This window comes from Musa acuminata, chromosome BXJ3-7, assembly GCF_036884655.1.
Source record: "Musa acuminata AAA Group cultivar baxijiao chromosome BXJ3-7, Cavendish_Baxijiao_AAA, whole genome shotgun sequence".
Lineage (NCBI taxonomy): Eukaryota > Viridiplantae > Streptophyta > Magnoliopsida > Zingiberales > Musaceae > Musa > Musa acuminata.
The window spans coordinates 13,953,784-13,978,451 of record NC_088355.1 but is presented as its reverse complement, the minus strand read 5'-3'; the positions used below and the strand labels follow the sequence as shown (position 1 = coordinate 13,978,451).

At 33.3% G+C, this 24,668-nt stretch overlaps 1 protein-coding gene across 1 annotated transcript; it reads right to left on the bottom strand.

Annotated features, from left to right (window-relative positions):
* Positions 1 to 21,960: 21,960 nt before the first annotated feature.
* On the bottom strand, positions 21,961 to 24,234 carry LOC135642871 (uncharacterized). The gene is made up of 4 exons (XM_065159354.1): positions 24,181 to 24,234; positions 22,894 to 23,073; positions 22,562 to 22,618; positions 21,961 to 22,296 (listed from the first exon to the last, which is right to left on the bottom strand). Exons 1-4 carry the CDS (start codon positions 24,232 to 24,234, stop codon positions 21,961 to 21,963), a joined length of 627 nt encoding a protein of 208 aa, XP_065015426.1.
* Positions 24,235 to 24,668: the final 434 nt, after the last annotated feature.

Genomic DNA, 24,668 nt, shown 5'->3' with positions numbered 1-24,668 from the left:
TAGGATAAGTTCACTTCAAACTGGATGTTGTACAACGATAATGAACTTATTGGGTATTGGCCGAAGGAAATCTTCAACAACATGGCAGACTGTTCACAGGTGCAAATCGGGGGAAATGTCTACTCGCAAATTAATTTACCAAGTCCACCCATGGGCAATGGTGTGCTCAACCAAGCAAAATTCGAGAAGGTTTTAATGATAGATGGAGAAGGTTCTAAAAGCAAGGTACCTGTTGACAAAATTACTACGTATAATGATCTTGGTGAAGATTACTATGGCGTTTCACCAAAATTTGAGAATGATATGTTGTGTTATGGTGGGCCCGGAGGTTGGACGGGAATTTAGTAAATTGTCTAATATGAATGATTGGGTAAAATGTTCTTTTGCATTTAGTAAAAAGTGTACTGTTTATCTGATTCTACGTCATGTGGTGTAGAATTCAATTCTTTGCCATTGAAGTCTCTCTAAATCTCACATCACCTTTTTTAACATTAACTTTCAGTAAAAATTTGTATTGTATATATGTCAAATAAAAAAGGACTTGCATTTCTACAACTATATAATATATTTTTTAATGTATAAAATATTAAAATTAAATTTATTAATTTAATTTTAAGAGGAGAAACACATTAAATATCTATAGAATGATGAATTGACTATTGATTCTTGAAAGAATCTCTTGAAAAAGAATAATTCATATTAAATATAATTAATATAATTTATCTATGAGGACTATATACATCCTATATACACAGAGTTTTTAAAGTTTTAAAGTTAAAAGTTTATAAAAGTTGAATTTGTTGAACCAAGCTCAGTAGAAGAAAGAGCTAAAAGTAAAGATAGAAGAAAAAAGTAGAAAAGAACTTTATTCACGATCTACTAAGGACTTAGTGATACAATATTTGAAATCATCACTCTAGCAAATACTTCAAAGAAGACTTAGAAATTGTTTAAAAAAATATTCGGTGGTAGATCCAATATTTAATTTTATTACTATAGTAATTGAAGAGTCTAAAGATTTTATTCAAATGTTTTTAGAATAATTAATGGGTTCTCTTTAAGTTCATGAATAAAGGCTTGAAAAAGAAAAAAAAAATTCTAATGCAGGTAGGTACTAGAATCCAAGCTTACTCTTGAAAACAAAAAATCAAAATCTTAAAGAGTAAGAGGGCATGGATAAAAAGGAAGAGGTAGCAAAAATCACACTAATCAAGGATATCAAAACAACGAAGGTGATGAAGATGATTCTAACCTAAAAGGTCAAGGACATGACCGAAGCTGTAAAAGTGATAGAAATTCTAAAATGTTTAAAATATGATGCTATTTTTATAAAAGGTATGGATCCTACTCCTTTAAATATTATTATGATCCTAATAATCAAGGTAATAAGATAAATTTTATTAAAAAATAAGAAAAGAATGAAAATTAAGTTATGGTATCTAAATATAGAAGCTTCAAATCGTGGCATCAAATAACTATTTTTGAAAATAGATATAAGTTATTTCAATAATATTATATTTAGTGATATGTATCCAAGATTAGTAAGGGACAAAGGTAAAATTTTTCTTGGACTTAATAATGATAAAGAATTATGCATTTCAAATGTTTATTATATTCTTGATATGAAAAATAATATTTTGAGCTTGGAGCAATTACTTTAAAAAAAGGCTATGATATCAAGATTAAATAGCTCTTTCAATTTATGATAAAAATATAATATTAATCTCATATGTGAAAATGATAAAGAATAAAATATTTTTTTTTATTTATATATTTTTAATTAGTCAAATTATTTTAAAACTGATATTGAGGATATTTCTACATTATGACATCTTAGATATACTTAAATTTTGAGGTTTTAAAAATTCTAGAGAAGTTTAATATGGTGATAGGAATGCCAAGAATTGATCGTCTATCAAAGTTATGTAAAGTATATATCATGGGCAAGTAAGAAAGGAAGCCTTTTAAATTAAGAAGGAGAAAAAAGAGCATGACATCAACTTACTCTAGTGCACTCAGATGTTTGTAGCCTTATTAGTCTAATATCACTTGGAGGAGTTAGGATCAATAGCACTAAGAGGGGGGGGGGGGGGGGTGAATTAGTGCAGTAGAAAACTTTCGACAATTAAAACTATATTCGTACGTTGAAATCCGATTCCGACGTAAAAGTCATTTCGTGCATATAATAACTTTGAAAGCTTATGGAAATGTATTTGAAGTAAAGTAAGGAAGGCAGTTTGTAGTTAAGATAGAAATCAGAATGTAAGCGCAAACTTAAATATGATGTTCGTATGATAAAACAGATTTCCGTCTTAACGCCGATTTGGAAAATACTTAACTAAGAAACACATTCGTACATGAGCAGAAGGCAATAAGCTATTGAGGAGGTTTGCAGTAAAGATAATATGCTCAAAATAAATACAAATCGAGATTTAGAGTGGTTCGATCAATCTTGACCTACATCCACTTTTGGCTTCCTCCACCAACGAGGTCACTGACATCCACTAGAGGCCTTCCTTCAATAGGTGAAGGCCAACCACCCTTTTACAGTTTCACTCCTTTTGACGGACTTAGGAGATAACCCTTAAAAACTTTTCTCTCCTCTTTTGAAAGATCAAAACTTAGAAGAAAAGAGGGAGGAGAACTTCTAGACTTTACAACACTTTTGAGCTCTAAAATCACAGAGTAAGATCAAGCTTTCGGTGCTTTTGGGTTACTCTTTCATTGCTGAAAGGATGGGGTATTTAAAGTCCCCAAACTAGTTTGAATTCCGAGCTCAAACCTGTCATCTCCCCAAACTAAGTTGCACCGCCTGATAGAGCTCGGAGATTGAGCCTCTAGGCGGTGCCACCTCCTGTTAGGGGCGGTTGCACCGTTTAGCAGAGCTCGGAGACTGAGCCTCTAGCACCACCTGACAAGGGTGGTTGCACCGCTTGGTAGAGCTCGAAGACCGAGCTCAGGCGGTTCCACCGCTTGTTAGGGGCGATTGCACCACCCAATCTCGCTCGGAGACTAAGCCTAGGCGGTGCCACTACCTGATTGGGACGGTTGCATCGCCTAGTCTCGCTCGGAGACTGAGCCCAGGTGGTGCCACCACCTGACCTAGGCGATTGCACCGCCCAACGTTCCTGGGAGACCATCTCTTGGGTGGTGCCACCGCTTGGCATGAATTCTGGTCTGAATGTGTTGATCCATTTAGTCCAATTTGGGTCTATCAAGGGCCCAATTGCCCCCAAATTAAGTTAATAGGATCACCTCTCATTCCTAACTTAATCTACATGCTAACTACGATATTTCTTAAGACATTTACTACAACTTGCTCCAGTGTGTCAATTACTTCTTCTCGCAAGCTTCCGGCGAACTTCTGGCGAACATCCGACGAACCTTCGACGATGCTTCGATGGACTTCCAGCAAACTCCTGGACTTGCAACAATCCACTTGGTAAGTTCTGACTAGCTTCTTTGGCAAGCTCCTGGACTTCTCAGATTTATTCTCACAGAACCTCCGACGACCGTCTGTACTTCCATCGAACTCTCGAACTCCTAACGTGATCATGTCTTGACTCTGAAGTAACTCCTACTGCATGTCTTACTTCTATCGTAGTTAATCCTACACATGTAAAACAAAACTTCAATCGAGACAATTAATCCTAAGCAATTAACCAAGTTGTCTATTATGTCATTGGTCCCTCGACGCTTCATCTAATTCTTCGGCGGATCGTCCTCTCCTACGGCCTATTGCCCAATCGACCAGTTGACCCTGCAACTCTGATATCCTTGGCACAATACCCACTCTTCTTGGCCCGATGCCTGAGTCCACGGCCAAAAGCCTTCTATCGATATGTCGACCGATCCACCGGCCCGATGTCTAATCTTCTGACATGTTCCTCCGGCATAACATGATTTTTCCTGCTTTAATTGTCTTATCATGATCGAAGCATCCTACTTCACTCAAAACGTAGATTAAATCATAAATATATATCAAGTGGTTTCATCATCAAAATACGAGATTCAACAATCTCCCCCTTTTTTATGTTGACAACCACTTGATGACGGAGTTTATTGAATCTCGGATTTTGATGATGAAATCAATTGATAGGTTAATTGATCTAATCCATATTATTGAAGTTGAGTGTGTAGGATTAACTATGACAGCCTAAAAACATAAAGCAAGGATACCAGAGTCAAGTTCGATGAATGTTTGAGAGTCTGAAGATTCGTCAGAGATGCTGTCGGAACCAACCAAGAAAGATCGGAAACTTGTTGGAACTTTCGGAAGTCTGCCGAAGAGATCGTCGGAGGTTCGCAGAGATCACCAAGAAGGCTCGGCTACTTGTTGAATTTGTCACAAGATCGGGAGCCTGGTGGGAGTCCGCCAGAAGAAACCCGAGGGCGTATCGAAAGTCCACCGGAAGAACGCAGGAAAGCTTGCCGAAACAAAACTCGACGTTGGCCGGTTAAAAACTTGCTTAGGATTATGTTTTTAGGTATGTAGTTCACATGTAATTAGGGTTAGGATTAAGGGACAATCCTATATCTTAGTTAGGGGCCAACTGGGCCCAAAAGTGACCTGGTTTGGGACGGATGTGAAGCCCAACCAGAAATCTGTAAGGACGGGCGGTGGAACCGCCGGACTAGGCGGTGGCACCACCCAGTGCCTGAAGTGTCAGGCGGTGGCACCGCCTAGCACCCGAGACCAGGTGGTGGCACAGCCACCGACAAGCGATGGCACCGCCAATACACCACTTGACAGACATTGACAGGACCACTGACAGGCGGTAGCACCGCTAGTCTCGGAAACCCAAGAGAAATTCAAATTTGGAGCCTAAATTTAAATCCTCTTGGGGCCTATAAATACCACTTGTAAAGGTTGTAAGAGGGGTAATACTCCTTCCCCTACAAAGAGATTTACTAGTGGAAGTTGGGATCCTCTTCGAAGAAGGCTACGTAAGTGGATATAGGTCATTTTGACCGAACCACTTTAAAACTACTGTGTTATCTGGTTTGCATCCTACTCTTGCTATTTACATACTGCAAACTTCTTTACTTAGTCACTATGCTTCCATACGCTTCTAAGTTATCAAGCTTCCAAAATTAGTTTTCATCGATCTTGTTTTTTATCGTACGAAAGTTTTTAAACCAACGTTAATTTACCATTGCACTAATTCACCCCCCCCCCCCCCCCCCCCTCTTAGTGCCGCTCCGATCCTAATAGAGTTAACCTTAACTCTCGGAGTTTAAACAAACTCCCCCTATCAATATGCCATACTGATAGAAACTCTTGGATTCAAAAATCCAAGCAACATATCATCGTAAACTTATGCATAACATCATACTTCTCCCCCTTTGTCATCAATAAAAAGAAGTCCAACTATTCTTGTGTTTGGAATATAGGTTCAACTCATTGCATGAAAAACATAGTATCAAATTTTATCATCATGCAATCTAGCAATTAAAGATGTGCAAGTTTAGCATGTTTGCTTTTCATGAGATAGCAACTATTTGCTTCTCTTTAGACTACAAGCTAGCAATTTTTACGATATGCAAGTTTTACAACATACAAGATGACACTTTTGCTTCTTTTGAGATAGCAACTTCTACATCATGCTAGCTAGCAAATTAGAGATGTTCAAGAAGGCAACTCTTGCTTCTTGAAATATGTAAATTTTGTTAACTTTGCTAGATGCACAAGTTAGCATGTTTTGCTTCTTGAGATAGGCAAGATAATACTTTTGTAATTTTTGTTTCTTAAGATGTTCAAGATAGTAAGCTCTACATCTTGTAAGCTAACAATGTTACAACATTTTAGAACATGCAAACTAGCAATTTAGAAATGTTCAAGAAAGTAACTCTTGCTTCTTGAAATATGCAAGTTTGCTAGATGTGCACGTTAGCATGTTTTGCTTCTTCTTGAGATTTCAAGCTAGCAATTATCGGTGATGTTCAAGATAGCAATTTCTTCTCTTTTGAGAAGTGCAATTTTTGCTTTCATCTTGAATTGTGCAAGCTAGCTAGTTTACCTCTTTTCATGATGTCCACGCTAGAAATTCTTGCTCCTCCTTTGTCATTGTCAAAAAGAAGATAATACCCTTATTTCAATTTTCAGATTATGACAAAGGTAAGTATCAATCTTATTTGTGCATCATTATATATTCAAATTAAAATATACATAATTTTAAAAATATTATTTTTCATGCACGATATCGAAAAATAAATCAATAACCATTAATGAGCATATCATACATGATACTCAAACATTAAAATTTTTAGCATTTATCAACATGTTGATCATGATACCAAACATTCATTATTTAAAGCATTAATGATACACATCATATGCAATACATCATGTACATCATTGTCATAAGTATTGCATGCATCATTTCAAATTCATGAATATTTCATCGCATCATACCAAATCATAAAATATAAAATCATCATTAATGCATGATTCCAAATCATCATTTATTTCACATCATGATGGTACCAATTTTGTCAAATTACATCCTACCATGCATGATCGAAACTTCTTATCAAAACAAATTAATGAATATTTCATGTATTCATATCATCACATAAGGAATATCAAAAAGAATTATTAGGTGATGAGATGTATTTCATTCATTCAAAGAATTTTACATAACAAAATTCAAGTCATAAACCTTAAAAGATGTCATGAGAGAATATATAAACAATCTTGATTTATAAAATGAATACTCAAGTTATAATTTCGAGAAATCAAGAGAAACCGTGATTCATTTTAACAAATCTTCTCTTAAATAAATAATATAAAGAATTCTTAGGAGATCATGAAAAAGATAGAGTTCATTCAATCTTATAAGAGAACAAGATATTAATTCATGCATATAAAATCTTGATTTAAGCATAAGAAATCTCAATTTATAAATTTAAAAAAATCAAGATAAAGCTCATTTAAATCATCATATCGAGATTAATAGATTTTAAAAAATGAATTGTTAGGATCAAGAAAATCCGAAAATAAAATTTAACACTTTCGTACATTCGGACATGGTTTTGTTATAGATTTTCAAACACAATCATGAAGATAAAACATACTCATAATCATGAAATTTTTTGTATCCAAAACACATAATTTTCAACATGTTATTAAGGCATGTAATAGTGTAAAATTCTCATTATAACAATTATATCCTACAATGCATGATCAAAATTTCTCCTCATTTTATCATTGTAAACAAGAAAGAAGAGGAGAAGAACAAAATAGTGTAAAATATTTTAATCATTTTAAGACACACAAGCAATAAATACAATCACATCATGTCATGAAAGATAAAATCTCAAGGATCGTGTAAATACCAAAAGATATGATTCATTTAAATAATTTTTTTAATAAAATGCAAGATGTCATGATGAACGATTTTGATTTACATAAAGTTTCAAAATATAATTATCAAGATCATGGTTAGTTTTATATATCTCCTCTTTAGGAAATGGTAAAAGGAAACGTAGGAGATATAATATTTTGATTCATAAAGAAGATCTCAAGTAATTCCAATAAACCAAGATCATAATTAGGATAAAAATTCATTCAAATTCAAATCGTCAAATCAAAATCATTTTCAAGAAATTCATAAAAAGATGATCAAATAGATTCATCACATTCAATAAGATAGATAAAAAGAATTTTCAAGAAACATGCTTTTCTCTTTTTAGCCATTTCAATTTATATGATTTATTTCATAAAAGCATGCCTTTTTCATTTATAAAAACATGCATCAACATTTAGGATCGAAAAATGAATTTCATCATAAAAACCATCAAGATCAATAAACCACAAAAATCATCATGTATAACTTTAAAATCTTATGCACAAAATCATCAAATCATGGTATCAAAATTTCAATATTTTCATTACAACTTTATGCATTACTTCAAATCAAACATGATTTTATTAAAAATCGAGAAATAACAATGAAAATTAACATGATAAACATTATTACTTCTTAACCATGATTTCATATTTTCAATCAAAATCATTTTGTTTGTTTATAAAAAAAATGCAATATTATCATTTTCGAAATTACTAGCATGATCATAATTTTTGTATTTTTATTTTTAAACATTTAATTTTTAAGAAAATTAATTCTAAACTAAAAAAGAAAATATATCATGAAAAGCATCAAGTAATTTCAAAATAAATTAGGGGGACTTCGATTACCTCATCATTGAAAGCGGTTAAGGTGTAGTTTGCCACCTCTTCTTTCTTGATTTTCTCCTCGTCTTCGGAGGAGCTCGATTTATCCCACTTTATGTTCTTCTTCTTTGGCATCTTCCTCCGTTGAAGTTCATTGTTTATTTTAGATTTTTGTTTAATAAACTTATTAAGATTTAGTGTTCGAAGTTCAAGTTCATCATTGTCCTTATCACTTGAGTCATCGCTTAAGTGGTATTCATTTGTCCGGAGTTCCAAATCCTTCCTGTTCTTTGGAAGGTTGTTTTGTTCATCATGTGTATTGTGCACCATTTCATATGTCATCAATGAACCAATTAGTTCTTCAAGTGGAAAAATATTTAAATCTTATGTTTCTTGTATTGCGGTTATTTTAGGATCCCACCTTTTTGGAAGAGATCTTAAGATCTTGCTTACGAGATCAAAATTTAAAGAAGATTTCCTGAGAACTCTTAGATTATTGACGACATTCATGAAACGGGTGTACATGTTGCCTATAGTCTCGCTTGGTTGCATTCGAAAAAGCTCAAAATCATGCAATAAAATGTTAACTTTCGAGTCTTTGACTCAACTAGTTCCCTCGTGCATGATTTCGAGTGTTTGCCAAATATCAAAAGCCATTTCGCACCTAGAAATCCGATTGAACTCATTTTTGTCCAAAGCGCAAAATAAGGCATTTATAGCTTTTGCATTTAAAGAAAAATACTTCTTCTCCAAATCCGACCATTCGTTCATCGGTTTAGAGGGAAGTTAAAAACCATTTTCAATAAAAGAGATTTCATATGGCCTTCCACCCTTGAGAGACATCCAGCATCACATTGATCTTATTCCGGAGGCTATTTTACCTAATAAGGCAGCATATAGAATGAGTCCCAATGAGCATGAAGAACTTCAAAGGCAAGTTGATAAATTGGTGAAAAAATGATTAATTCGGGAGAGCATGAGTCATTGTGCGGTTCCAGCCTTGTTAGTGCCTAAGAAGAATGGTTCTTAGAGAATATGCGTGGACAATCACACCATCAACAAAATCACTGTGGACTATCACTTTCCTATTCCAAGGTTAGATGATTTACTTGATCAATTGTGTGGTGCTTATATTTTCTCTAAAATTGATTTGAGGAGTGACTATCACCAAATAAGAATGAGGCTCGGAGATGAGTGGAAAATAGCATTTAAAACTAGAGAAGGCTTATATGAATAGTTGGTTATGTCATTTGGGCTATCTAATGCTCCTAGTACCTTCATGAGATTTATGAATCACATACTTAAGCCATGCATTGGAATATTTGTTGTAGTTTATTTTGACGATATATTGGTATACAGCAAGAGCGAAGAGGAGCATATGAATCATCTAAAAGAGATCTTTCTTATTTTAAGGCAGTAAAAGCTTTATGCTAATATAAAGAAGTATGATATCTTTACTTCTATTGTGATGTTTTTGGGATATATTGTTTCAAAAGATGGAATCATGATGGATCAAAGTAAGATAGAGGCTATTCTCAATTGGTCAACACCTACTTCATTGCATGATGTGAGGAGTTTCCATGGCTTAACTTCGTTTTACAGAAGATTTATCAAGGGTTTCAGCTCTATTGTCGCCCCAATCACCAAATGTCTGAAATGTGATAAATTCAAATGGACTAGTGAAGCTAATGATGCTTTTGAGCTTTTAAAAAGAAAGGTGACGGAAGCTCTTATCTTAGTTCTACCAAATTTTGACAATATGTTTGAAATTAAATGTAATGCATATAATATGGGAATTGGTGCTGTTTTAAGTCAAGATGGAAAACCCATTGTATTTTTTAGTGAAAAGCTGAATGATACAAGAAAGAAATAATCTATTTATGATAAGAAGTTTTATATGATTTATCGAGCTTTGTCTCATTGGAGTTAATATCTTCTTACGAAGTCATTTGTTTTATATTCTGATCATAAAGCATTAAAGTTCATTAATCACCAGTACAAGTTAAACAAGAGGCATGCAGCTTGGATGGAGATTTTATAATCTTACAACTTTACAATCAAGCACAAATCTGGTGTTCAAAATGTAGTTGCTGATGTATTGAGCAGAAAGCATTCTTTATTATCAGTAATGGAAGTCAAAGTGATTGGATTTGAAACATTCAAAGATCTCTATAAGAATGATGTGGATTTCAGCTCAATATAGCAGAATTATAAATCGGGTTCCTTTCAACCATTTTATATCTTTGATGGTTTTCTTTTTTTAGCTAATATTTTATGTGTTTCATCCTGTTCTTTGAGACAAGTAATTCTAGTTGAAGCTCATGATGGTGTTTTGGGTGGACATTTTAGTAGAGATAAGACCTTAGCTCTTATTCAATCAAACTTCTATTGGTCTAAGATGTTTAGAGATGTGGAAAGACATGTAAAGCAATATCGAGTGTGTCATTTGACAAAAACAAGAAAGCAAAATTTTGGTTTGTACACTTCATTACTAGTGCCAAATGCTCCATGGGAGGATGTGAGTCTTGATTTCGTTTTGAGACTGCCAAGAACTCAAAGGAATAAGGATTCTATCATGGTTGTTGTTGATAGATTTTTAAAAATGTCTCATTTTGTTCCATGCAATAAATCGAATGATGCATCTTATATTGCTAATTTATATTTTAAGGAGATTGTTAAATTACATGGTATTCCAAGAACTATGGTGTATGATCAAGATTCAAATTTTGTTAGTCATTTTTGGAGAACTCTTTGGAGGAAGCTAGGTACTTCTTTAAATTTCAATAGCTCACATCATCCACAAACCGATGGGCAAACTAAGGTAATAAATAGAAGTTGAGAAATTTGTTTAGAAGCTATGTCGGCAAGAATATTAAGTAGTGGGATGTCATTCTTTCACAAATTGAGTTTGCTTACAATCGTTCTATGCATCATAGTATTGATAAGAGTCCTTTTGAGGTAGTTTATGGTGCTAATCCTACTAGTCCTTTGGACTTAATCCCTCATTCTACAACAAAGCAATTTAGTAGAGATGCTTATGAAAGAGCTAAGTAGATAAAGAAGCTGCATGAGGGTGTGAAAGCAACCATTGAGAAGCAAAATGAGAAGTACATGCAAGCTACCAACAAACACAAAAAACATGTGGAGTTTAATATAGGTGACTTGGTCTGAATTCATCTAAGGAATGAGAGGTTTCCACTAGGCAAATTTGGAAAATTGAAACCAAAGGCTGATGGTCCATTCAAGGTGCTTAAGAGAATTAGCAAGAATGCTTATGAGATTAAGCTACCTAAAGATTATGGAGTATCCCCAACATTTAATGTAGCTAATTTAAGTCCTTTTTATAATCATGTTGACGAAACAAACAAGGACTTAAGGATAAGTCTTTTTTAACCAGGGGAGATTGACACCGGAGTGTCTAATTCGCTATAATCTGTTCATATGGACTATGCTGATAATATCATTTTTTTCAGCCAACAATATTACCTCATAATCTTCAACTCAGCCTACTCAGATAAGACAGCTCATCAACATATGCCCTGCACAAAGGTAAAGCTGTGTCATGGTGCTTTTTTTCATGGCTAAGGAATACATTAAAGGAGTTGGTTAGCAACTGTAAAGCACTTAATTTCGAAATTCCCTATGCATGAAAGGTTGTTTCATGCACTAGTATTTATTTTGGTGTTTAGGGCTTAGAAAAGACTTGAGAAAACTAAGGATATTCGTAGAAGCTCTCTTGGAGTGCTCTTTTGAACTCTGTATCTCTTATATGCGTCCTTGAGTGGTGAGTCTTTTGCTATCAGTTTTGTATCCTTATTTATTATCATTATGGTGGTGATCTTTCTGTATCCCTTTTGATTTTAAATTTGGTGGTGAGCTATTTTTTGTTTTTACCAAAGTTTCTTCGAGAGTTTATTCCTTGCCTTTTGTGACATTTTCTATTTGAACAACTGTTCTATCGGTGTTCTTTCGAAATCCATTCTTTATTTTTACCCTTCTCGGTATCATCTTCGCCTATTGAAGAAAGACTATTAGTGGATGCTGATGGCCTCAACGAAAGGGGAATCGATGGAGTGGATGTAGGTCACGATGATCGAACCACTATAATTTGATTTGTATTTCTATTTTACTATTTACCTGCAAACTGCCTTACTTGTTTTATATTAACTACACTCTTCCATATGCTTTCAAGTTAACATCTTCTAAGATCGATTTTAATCAAAATGAATATTTTCTTGAACCAGCATAATTTTATCCGTTGCACTAATTCACCCCCCCCTTAGTGTCGACTCGTTCATAACAGTTGGTATCAGAGCCATATTTTTTTTTCTCATTTGGTTTAACACCTAAGAGAAATGACTCTTTTCAGCTTTCAAGATGGTTACTCTCTCATTCGTCCTCTCATGTTCAATGGGATAGACTATATATATTAGAAATCTCAAATGAGAGTTTTCTTGCTTGAATCTCGATTTATCGAATATAGTTAAATTTTATTTTCAAAAGTCTTATACTCCGATGAACGAATGAAATGATTTGGAGAAATTTTTTTTTCTTTAAATGCTAGAGCTTTGAATGCTCTATTTTGCACCTTAGATAAAATTGAATTCAATCTGATTTCTACTTGCGAAACAACTTTCAATATTTGACACACTCTTGAAATCACACAATGGCACAAGTAGGATTAAAGATTTTAAAGTTAATATTTTGATACATAATTTTAAATTATTTCGAATGAACCAAGTGAGACTAGTGGCAACATGCACTCACGTTTCGAATGCTGAGTTGAATGGGGCTCATCACTATTTTAGATTATTTTTGTTTTTTTATCAAACTTCTCAAAATAAGATGGTCTATATATTGATTCATGCCTTGAACGATGTGTACCACTTGTTTCGTACCATTTCAAGTGGTACGGTAAGTGCAATAGTCGATAGAATGAATCTCCTCAAAATCAAATTAGAAGTTTTAAAATCTAAATAATTTTCTTTTAATTTAAAAGTAGGATTGAAAGAAATTAAGTAATTAACAAAGGGCAATGATACGATTAATGACGTGGAAGGTGTCGTGGGAAAGAGAACAGGGATAGTGAACACAGTCAAGCCGAACATAAGTTTTCACCAGCCTATTAGACCAAGTAAAAAGGGCCATTGCAACCAAGATCTATCAAGCCCTCAGGAAACTAAACTACAATAAAATTATCATGCAAGAACTCATATGAAAAAATGGGTTTCTTTCTTTGTTCAATATGTAAATTAGATATAGGATGAAGTTGTCATATTTGTTGTTTATGATTTCAACGAATGATACATAAAACTTATTGAATTTTTTTATTATAAGTCATTGCTAGAATAATAATTTTTTGTCCCCATCTAAAATTTTTGTATCCTCTAATTCTAATCTCAAATTTCTATTAATTTTATAGACTATGGAAGTAAAAAAAAAAAAGAATTTCCTTGTATCTGGTCAGTTGTTATTTGTTAGTATTTGTAAGTTTGTCCTAGATACCCTTTACAAATATAATATATATAAATTAAAATTTCTAAATTTTTGCTTCAGATATTATCAATAGTATACGTAGTTCTTTCATTATTACAATAGAAATATCATCCATAAGATCACTCTTTGAATCTCATCTTTGAGTTGTGATGCTGAAGTGGTAGATGAGAGACAAATCAAACTGTTGTAAATTTGAATAAAATCACAAAATAGAAAAAATAGTATTCATTTGAATAAGAGATAATACTATTTAATCATTCATTCACCTTAATGAAAGTATTACTATTAACTTTAGAATATACATGAGTTATTAAATATTAACAAAAAATCATAATATTTTTTTATAAAAATGTACATATATTTTATAATTAATTTTGTATAAATTATAGGATCTTATGATTCTACAACCTGATTGAACAATTTGAGTTTATGATCCTCTTTACATTCCTAGGTAGGAAACCTGAGATTATGATCCCCTTTATGTTCCTAGGTACTATATATTTGTACAAACATCCCACTCGATAATTTGAAAAGTAACGATCGATTGAACTATATCAAACAGGATGAAATTGCATTATTTGTTTGAAATATTTTCATTATTTTAGTGTGAAAATATATAACATCAATTTTCATCTTGTATTGTAGGTTTAATTGAGTTTAAGTCAATTCCATGAACAGCTAGCTGCATTTGAATTTGTTCCTTCAACAGTTATAAATAAAGAAGTTCAACGAGACAAATATTATGTTGTAAAACAATTTTAGTGGAATTGTTTTAATAATTTTATTTTTAATAATATTCATTATAGTCATACTTTTTTTTTTTCCCAAAGAAGTAAGACAAACCAAGACCTTGATGAGTCTCAGAGACATAGACCTATAGGACGAGATGTGTCGAGATCAAGATGTTTCTGGTATTTTCTTACTCCACCTTAGTCTCACTCATTGATTGAAGGCAATTAGTCTCTGGTATTGTGAGTCACAAATTGGAGGTAATTATACTACCTCAAGTCTGTTTATTATTATTATTACTATTTTTTTTTTCTGAAAGTACTTCTAGTTAACTTTTTGAGATAAATGTTTTGACAAACTAAAACAACATAAGGGTTTAAGATATTACCCATTCCAGCTGCTTCATTTCAAGCATGGATAAAAATGCACCTTCATTGTTTAGTTCATTTTACATTTAGAGGAACATCCTGCCCACATTTTTCAGTACTACTTAATGTTAGGGCCTGCCATTCTTTTTGGTTACCACTGCTATTCGTAATCAAATTTCTAAATTAGCATGCTGGATAATAGAAGACTTATCGACAGAAGATGTTTTGAAGTGACACTTTTGTACATTCATGAAGTTAATATTTGATTTAAATGGAAGTTGACATAAAGGATGAATCATGAGTTTTATTACATTGGCAGTTTGGTGTTATTGTTAAAAACCATTGTTTGCCTTTGTGAAGATCATGACGAGCCAAAGTGATCACGTGCACTTGCTGTTTTCTGGTTTAATTGGTTTAGAGCAGTAAGACTTTGAACAACCCTCATGATTGTGCTCAACTTTTAAATTATCATTGTGCTCAGTTTATCATTGTCCATTCCGAAATGTAGTCCATAAAAATTGATTTAGATTTTTAAACGAACTTCAAATGACTCAATGCAACATGATAAACTATGTAGATCGATTTTTAAGACACCCAAGGTCAAATGGATACCTAAAAATCATCATTTTTTATAAAAAAAATATACCATCACAAGCTAGGAACAAGAGATGATACCTTGATAATGGATGCTCAAGGTATATCACCAGAGATCTATCTCAATTCTCTAAGCTCACTAGCATAGACGAAAGATATGTCACCTTCGAAGACAACAACAAGGGTAAAATCATTAACAAATGAACCATCGATAACAAATTCAACTTCTCTATTGAAGATGTGTTATTGGTTGATGGCTTAAAGCATAATCTCTTAAGCATTAGTTAATTATGTGATAAAGAATCTAATACTTGCATTATTAAAAAATCACACAAAACACATCTATGATTGTCTTAAAATAAAATAATATATATACTATCGACATTAATGATCTATATAATGAAATATACTTTTCTATTTTGAATGACGATGCTTGGCTTTGGTATAGGAGATTAGGTCATGTTAGCATGAAACTAATCTCTCAAATTTTATTTAAAAAACTTGTAAAAGGATTTCCTCGTATCAAGTTTGTCAAAGATAATGTGTGTGATGCATGTCAACTAGAAAAACAAATAAAATGTAGCTTCAAACCTAAGAACCAAATAAGTACCTCTAGACCTTTGCAATCGATCCATATGGACTTGTTCGGACCAATTGCTACATCAAGCCTAGGAGGTAGCAAATACGTATTTGTCATTGTGGATGATTATAGTAGATAGACATGGACTTATTTTTTGGCATACAAAAGTGAATGCTTTAGGTATTTCTTTAAGTTTTGTAAACTTGTTCAAAATATAAAGAGTTTTATGATTTCGTCAATTCGAAGTGATCATAGTGGTGAATTTCAAAACCGTGATTTTCAAGAATTTTGTGAATCTAATGGATATAACCACAACTTCTCTACTCCAAGAAATCCTCAACAAAATAGAATAGTAGAAAGAAAGAATAGAAACTTACAAGAAATGGCAAGAACCATATTAAACGAACATAGCCTACCCAAATATTTTTAGGCCGAAATTATAAATACAACATGCTATATTATGAATATGGTTCTAGTAAGACCACTACTTTTCAAAACTCCTTATGAGTTATGGAATAATAAAAAACCCAACATTTCATATCTTAAAGTTTTCGGATGTAAATATTTTATTTTGAATGAAAAAGATGCCTTAGGTAAATTTGATGCAAAATACGATGAAGGAATTTTTTCTTAGCTATTCTTTTGTTTCTAAAGCATTTTATATCTTTAACAAAAGAATTTTGATTATAGAAGAATCTATTCATGTTATTTTTAATGAAGTTTCTGAAGTTAAGAAAATTGATTTTGATGATGATAATAATTTTCATACTTTGAATTTAAATGAAACACTTTCTTCATCTAGCATTTTGGATGCATCTTCTTTTGAAACATCCTTACCCAAGGATTAGAAGTATATAGATACTCATCCTAAGGAGCTAATCATAGGAGACATATCATAAGGGGTTCAAACTCATTTTTCTCTTAAGAATTTATATGCTAATGCGGCTTTTCTCTCCCAAATTAAACCTAAATACATTGACAAGGCCTTGAAAGATGATTCATGGGTCATCGCAATACAAGAAGAGTTGAATTAATTTGAGAGAAATGAGGTGTAGAAGCTTGTTCCTAGACCAAATGACTATTTAGTAATTAGTACTAAATGAGTCTTTAGAAACAAGCAAGATGAATTTGGTATCGTGGTTCAAAATAAGGCTAGATTAGTAGCCAAAGGTTTCAACCAAGAAGAAGGTATCGATTATGAAGAAACATTCGCTCATATAGCACGTTTAGAAGCCATAAGGATGCTCCTTGCCTATGCTAGTAGTAATAGTTTTAAGTCGTTTCAAAATGGTTGTTAAAAGTACTTTTCTTAATAGTTTTATTTCCGAAGAAGTTTATATTGAACAACCTCCCGGATTTGAGAATGATAATCTCCCTAATCATATATTTAAATTGACTAAAGCTCTCGGATTGAAACAAGCCTCAAGGTCTTGGTATGAGAGACTTAGTTCATTTCTTATTAAAAATAATTTCTCTAAAAGCAAGGTTGATACTACATTGTTTATCAAAACTTTTAAAAATAATTTTCTTATTGTTCAAATTTATGTTGATAATATTATTTTCGGTTCCACGAATAAATCTCTATGTGAATCATTTGCTATAAAAGTATGAGTCTTGAATTTGAAATGAGTTTGATGGGAGAATTAACTTTCTTTTTAGGCTTACAAATCAAACAGCTAAGTAATGATATTTTTCTTAGTCAAACAAAATATGCTTTAGATTTGCTAAAAAGGTTTAATATGGATAGCTCAAAGGCTATCAATACTCTCATCAGTACCTCCACTTAGTTAGATATTAATGAAAGTGAAGAAAACTTTGATTAAAAAACTTATATGGGTATGATAGGAAATTTACTATACCATACCGTAATTAGAATGTATATCATGTTTAGTGTAGAACTTTGTACTAGATTTTAATCTAATCCTAAGATATCTCATCTTAAAGCAATTAAGAAAATTCTTAGATATCTTAAAGGTACCACTAATATAGGATTATGGTATCCAAAATCCGAGAACATTGAACTAATTGCTTATTCTAATGCAGATTTTTTTGGATGTAGATTAGATAGAAAAACAACATTCGAAATATGTCAATTGTTAGGACACGCACTTGTTTCTTGGTCTTCCAAGAAACAAAACTCGGTTGCACTATCTATAACCGAAGTTGAGTACATTGTAGCTAGTGCATATTGTGCACAAGTTGTATGGATGAAAAACATTTTAGAGGATTATAAGATTCATCTTAAAAGCATTCCCATAAAATGTGATAACACAAGTGCAATATGTTTAACAAAAAATCTCAATCAACACTCTAGAACTAAACATATTGATATTATGCATCACTTTATATGAGATCATATTAATAATCATGATGTAATCTTAGAGTTTATTGATACAAAATATCAATTAGTCGATATTTTTACAAAGCTTTTAAGTGAAGAATAATTTAATTTTATTAGAAGAGAATTAGGAATATTAATTTGTCTGAATGCATAAATTTAATGTATATCTTTTCTGGACTATCTTTCTCTTAATATATTTTATGAATGAAGCTTTCATAAATTTATTTCATTTTTATCTTTCTTGATATCAAGATTACTTCACATCCTTGCTTCATCACTTGATGATTTTTTTATGAGAAACAATTTCATGATTTATGAAGTCTCGTTCATGTGATATTCCTCTTTCATGAATTCTTCCTTATTCTTCTCATAAAAGATGAATTTTATGAATTCCAATGGATATCTTAATCCTTAAAAGATGAATTTTCGTGTGTGATAATTATTTACTTGGGGATTTGATTTCACATGGATATCTTGATTCTTTTCATAAATCCCTTTTCTTTGTCTAGATGAAAACATATTTTAACAAAAACTTATTTATCATTTTTTACTTGATTCAAATCATTTCGGATTCCCTCCTTATCTTCCTTTCTCTTCTTTATGTAAAGTTGCGATGACAAAGGGGGATAAGTTGATGGAATCTATCACTTTAAAGTTGACAACATTTAATGATAGAGAACTTTTGAGTGTGAAACTTGCTTGAATTTTTTTACCACACTTGCATTATTGAATTGTTCTCCTTTTTGTTGATGACAAAGGGGGAGAAATAATACTAAAATGTGGTAAATTGATGACAAATGTATGTAATGTATTTCATCATATATATTTAAAATGTTTGCTTAAATTTCTTTCATTATGATAAGATATCTAGAGCTTAACTTGCTATTTTATAATAGATATCTTGCCTTAGAATGATGAATTGCTATCTTTGTTATCTTTCATATTTGAAATAGCATACTTGAAAATGGATGTCATGACTTGACATCATACTTGGCATCTTATCTTGAGAATGTTAGATCATGATAGGAATCATGATGTGCATGTTGATAAGTCTAATGAACTTATCTTATCAGTTTGTTTCTTTAATTCAAAGTCATTGAATTCAAGAAAGTTTTTTATCAAGTGTGGCATATAGATAGGGGGAGTTAAAGTTAACTCCGTCATCAATCGATTGTCATCATAAAAAAGGGAGAGATTGTTGAATCTCGGATTTTGATGATGAAGTCAAATGTAATTTGTTTGATCTAATTTATATGTTGAAAAAAGTGTGTAGGATTAACTATGATAGTAGTAAGACATAAAATAGGTATTGTGCCGGAGTCAAGATCGAGATCTCATTGGGAGTTTTAGAGTTCGTCGGAAGTCCGGATATTCGTCGGAAGTTATGTCGGAACCAACAAAGAAGTCTAGGAGCTTGCCAAAGAAGATCATAAGAACTCACCAAGAAGATCATCGTAAAGTCCAGGAGCTTGTTAGAAGTCCACCAGAGCATTGCTGAGAGTTCGTCGGATGTTCGCAGGAAGCTCGTCGAAAGAGCAATTGACGCACCGGAACAAGAAGTACTATGATTATATCTTAATTATCATAGTTAGGTAATAAATTAAGTTAGAAATGAGAGATAATCTCATTAATTTAATTAGGGGTAAACTGGGCCCTTAACAGGGCTGATTTGGGTTGAATTGAGCAGCCCATTCAGCCTCTGAATTCTTGGCCAACGGTGGCACTGCCTTAAAAGTAGTGCCCCAAGATTTCTGAGCGGTGGTATCACCAACAATAAATTCTGCCAGCAGTGGTACCGCTCCTGTCAAGCGGTGGTACTATCAAAGCTCGGTCTCTGAGCTTTGTCGAGTAGTGGTATTGGGCGATGGTACCGTTAGTACCCCGAAAATCCGGGATGAAACACTTTTTTTGCTCCAATTTTGAAGTCATTGGGCCTATAAAAATCCTACCATTTTTTACATGAAAAGACATTAAAGTATTAAGATAATTTTGAGTTATTAGGGTGTAAAATTATTATAAACAAGTGCTAGAGTACTCCTCCTACTTTTCTAAATTTTGAGATCATTTAAGAGATGTGTGAGACTTGTAAGGGTTCTCTCCTAAACCCATGAAAAGGAGAAAGTTGTGTAAAAGATGGTTGGTCTTTGTCTATTGAAGGAAGGTCTCTAGTGAACACCGGTGACCACGATAGAAGAGAAATCCAAAAGTGGATATAGGTCACAAAGATCGAACCACTATAAATTCTGGTTTGCTTTTCAATCTGTGCAAGTTACAATACTGCAAGCCACATTACCTTCTTACTGCCTTCTCTACACTCACATATGCTTTTAAGTTAAACTCCTTATTAAATAATTTACGTCGAAATCGGTTTTAATCGAAACGTAGACTTTTGAAAGTTGTAATTTTTCCACTAAACTAATTTACCCCCTCCTCTTAGTGCCGCTCTTGATCGTATCATACACTTGACATGTCAACTTAATCTCAACGTCTCGCTCTACATGACCGACATGATAGAGACACATGACATGTCATCTTCATATCAACGTCTCAACTCTACATGACCAATATGATGGAGCCACTTGGTTGACATAATAGAGCCATTTGGATGATGCAACATAGTCAGATAACCGACAAGCTGACTCCACGTGGTCGACACCTTGATTCCATTTGAAAGACACATCAGCTTCATATGGCCTACTAGTAGGCCTCATATGACTGACATGGTAGAACCACCTAGCCAATCCTTCATCAACTCCTTAGCACCACACAGACTTCCAGTATGGTCAATAATTGGCCACTCCTAATAAATGTCAAGTGGAGAAGTGTTACACGTCCCTAGATTCAATATAAGATGATAATAATTATGACCAAGTCCGCCATTATAAAAAAAACAATTTACATAGTTTTTACAGGAATTACGACTCTCAAAGGTATTACTGATCGAAGGTAATATTTATGAGAATTCAATTTTAAAAAAATACAAAGAGGCCTTTACTTATTATTCAATTATAAGAAACACCTAATCGAAGTACTTTATGTGAGTTATCACTGTAATAATATATAAACTCACTTCACACTTACATAACTTTGTTGGTCAATCTAATCTTTTATGTCGTGCACAAGGGAAAAGACGTTGACAAACTACACGTTAAGCTAACAATGCTGAACACTTTATTTGTCATTACTGGACAAATATATTACCAAGCTCGCACGAAGATAGGATAGGGAGAGTAATGGATAGTTTCTGGGGATCCAATGTCCAAGATACACACTTTGACTGGACAAATAAATCCTCAACATCCTTTTTTGCAGGAAGGAAGGTGGGAGACACAAATACTTTAGAGAAAAAGATTTGGGATATGGGCAATGGAGAAGAAATTCTGTCCAAGTTTTAAATCAACGATATTAGTGTGACATTACTTTAAAAGTATATCAATCAAGTTTAGTTCAATTATGCCTAAGCTTTTGTTTTGTTGATTAAAGTGAATGGAGATTATGGTGTTTTATTTTTTTTCCAAGAGACCATGCAATTACTATTATATATTGCATATATAAACAATTTCCCATTGTCGGGTGCGAGGACAAAATCTTTAACCAAATTATACCACAAGATGTTAAATTAAGAAGCCAGGTCCCAACATTCATATTATTATCTTCGATGGTTCAACTTTTGTGACTAAGTTTTCTTCCAACCTCCCGGCCCACCATAATTCAACACGCCATCGCGATAGTGATAGCTAATGTAGTAATAATCTATATCAAGATCATGAATCTCTTCAAAATCTTCAGGCGTTCTGTTATTACCTTGTCCATCCAGCAAGAGAACGTTCGTGAATTTTGCTTCACCTTTTACACCATTACCCATGGGCGGACTTGCTTCATCAAAGGGCGAGTAAACTAATCCACCCATCTGCACCTGGGAAGAATCTGCCATGTTGTTGAAGATTTCCTTCGGCCAATACCCAACAGGTTCCCTATCATTGTACAACATCCAGTTTGAAGTGAACCGATCCTAAGATGAAATGAAAGAAAAGAGAGTCGATGAATTTTCCATTCTTATGGACAGAGATACAGAAACATGAAGACAACTTGTTTAATTGAATATATAGCTCCCAAATGGAAGAAGGAAAATTCTTTCACATCAAGAAAGAATAAAAAAAGAGAAAATATTCATGTATGTGCTTCAGACTAAAGGAAGAAAATTTTCCTACCCTGTAAATTGAGAGTGACAAAACACTTAGTGTGTAGATCATGCCAGGGGTTATCCGAGTACTAACTTGGACAAACCCATGGCAATCCAGGTTAATACAGCCGGTCTTCTGGTAACCATCCGACTAACAGCAGAAGATTGAATACAAATCAGAATTAATAAATATCAAAAGAGCATGCATGTTAGTGCAAGAAAGTAAAAGAAAGAAACAATTCACGACGACACTACTCACAGTCCAATATGTGAAGAAATGAACCCGGTCGTCCCCCTCCTGTTGAAACTCCACCTATATATATATATATATATATATATATATCAGCCAAAAGCATTCAATTCCATATGCAACATTACAAAAGACAAAAAAAATTATTAAAAAAAAAAAAAAAGGCCATTACTTACCTGCCATCCAGCCTGCACGGTGTTAATGTAATTTTTGGGCCCTCTTTCCCCTTTGGTAAGAATGATCTGGCTCGTGCTTGCTTGGTTAATTGAAACACCTGAAAGCTGGAATACTTCCAGGTCTGCGCTTGCGCCATAATATTGTGGTCCCTTTTTAGCTTCAAATACCACTACAGCATGCTGCACATGGAGTTGTTCTAACATAGGTCAGTAACGGATGCATCAAAGCAGTTGTGCTTCGTTGACTACCAGAATGGAATGTGAATATTTTCTTATTATGTGTTCCGAAATCTATATATAATATATATGTTTTCTAAAAGCTATTTTGAATTTTAAATAATTGTTTTTACTGCCTCTAATACAATTTTGAAGCTTCTCCTTATTTTCCATTTTTCTATATAATCTCTCTTCTCTATTTCTCTTCTTGTCATCTTTTTTTGCTTATGTTTGTTCTTCTATTTTCTGAAAAGCGACTGAAACAAGTTAGTCTATGAGAAATATAAACCAAATTACAAATTAAACTATTATCAAAGCAATCGATCATGATGAAATAAATCTTACATGAGTAGCTCCATCGTTGGTAGCGGTAATCTCTGCTTGCTGTAGTTGCATATGTGATTGTATTTGATGTGCATACTTTTTTGCTTTTATTAGATCCTCTTTCGTCGTTCGCTTGATAAGAACCGTTCCTGTAGGACATAGCTGTGGTAACGTTTGATTTATTGTTGGTTCCTTGTTTATGTTGCCACCGCGTTTTGGAAACTGTTGCACATACTATGACAACATTAGCATATTTATATTATTCCTAAATAAAGAGGGTACGAAAGATATGCAAGCGGAAAAGAAAAAAAAGGAAACATGATCTATTTATAATCATAAATGAAGCCAATGCAAATAGTAATTAATTTACTTATGAAAGGGAGATATTCTCATGGAGCTTCAAATGAAAAGCTTTCGGTGAATGTTTCTTTTTACATTAACCATAGCAACAAGAAAATCAAGGTATTACAAGTAATGCATGCATTACAAAAGAAAATTAAAATCGATACCTTTCCGGGATAGGAACATGATACACATTTGTTTCGTAATGTGGGTGGTTCTATGATTACAGGAGGAATTGACAAGTCCCCACCTGATGATGACCCAAGAATATGAAGGCTGATCATAAGGGGCAACCATCAGCTCTGAGTGCATGCAGGTTCCTTGGGGATTTCATGGTTGTATCTGTTTAGGCAGTGTAAGGACTGGAGGAGGAGTGGGGATTGGTGGTTGAGAGAGGGGCAGGACCTCGACAAGACCAGCTGTGGGCTTTTGAGCACGTTGATTGCATACTGCCGCCATTGGCTGATTTGGAAAGATCGCAATGAATCAACCTTCAATGAAGTTAGGATTACTCCCTTCTCCATTATTTGCAAAGCTCTTGCTTTCATGTCATGCTGCAAATCTATTCTACAATCTGAAGGATGTTTATGATCTTGTCAATTCCTTATAACCTGGACTAAACCCACAAATGGATGGTGTAAATTAAATATATGGCCGTCTGGTTGGGGGTTGTGCATGTATTATTGGAGCGAAGGAATAAACAGATTGGAGATTGAATCAGATGCGGATATGATTATCAAGTTTCTCAACAAGGAAGAATCCCCTCCTTGGAATCTGCTGAATGGTCTGAGGCATATTTTGAATCTGATATTAAATTTTTAATAATGTAAATTTTATCATGTTTTTAGGGAGGGAGGGTAATAGGAATGCTAATTGGTTAGCACATTTTGCTT

Excerpts from the sequence above, each read along its gene's own strand:
- LOC135642871 (XM_065159354.1), bottom strand. The coding sequence starts at position 24,234 with ATGGCGGCAGTATGCAATCAACGTGCTCAAAAGCCCACAGCTGGTCTT. Across the intron at positions 22,619-22,893 it reads CCGTGCAGGCTGGATGGCAG|TCGGATGGTTACCAGAAGAC; the intron begins GTAAGTAATGGC and ends TTCTGCTGTTAG. Across the intron at positions 22,297-22,561 it reads ATTGCCATGGGTTTGTCCAA|GATCGGTTCACTTCAAACTG; the intron begins GTTAGTACTCGG and ends ATTTCATCTTAG.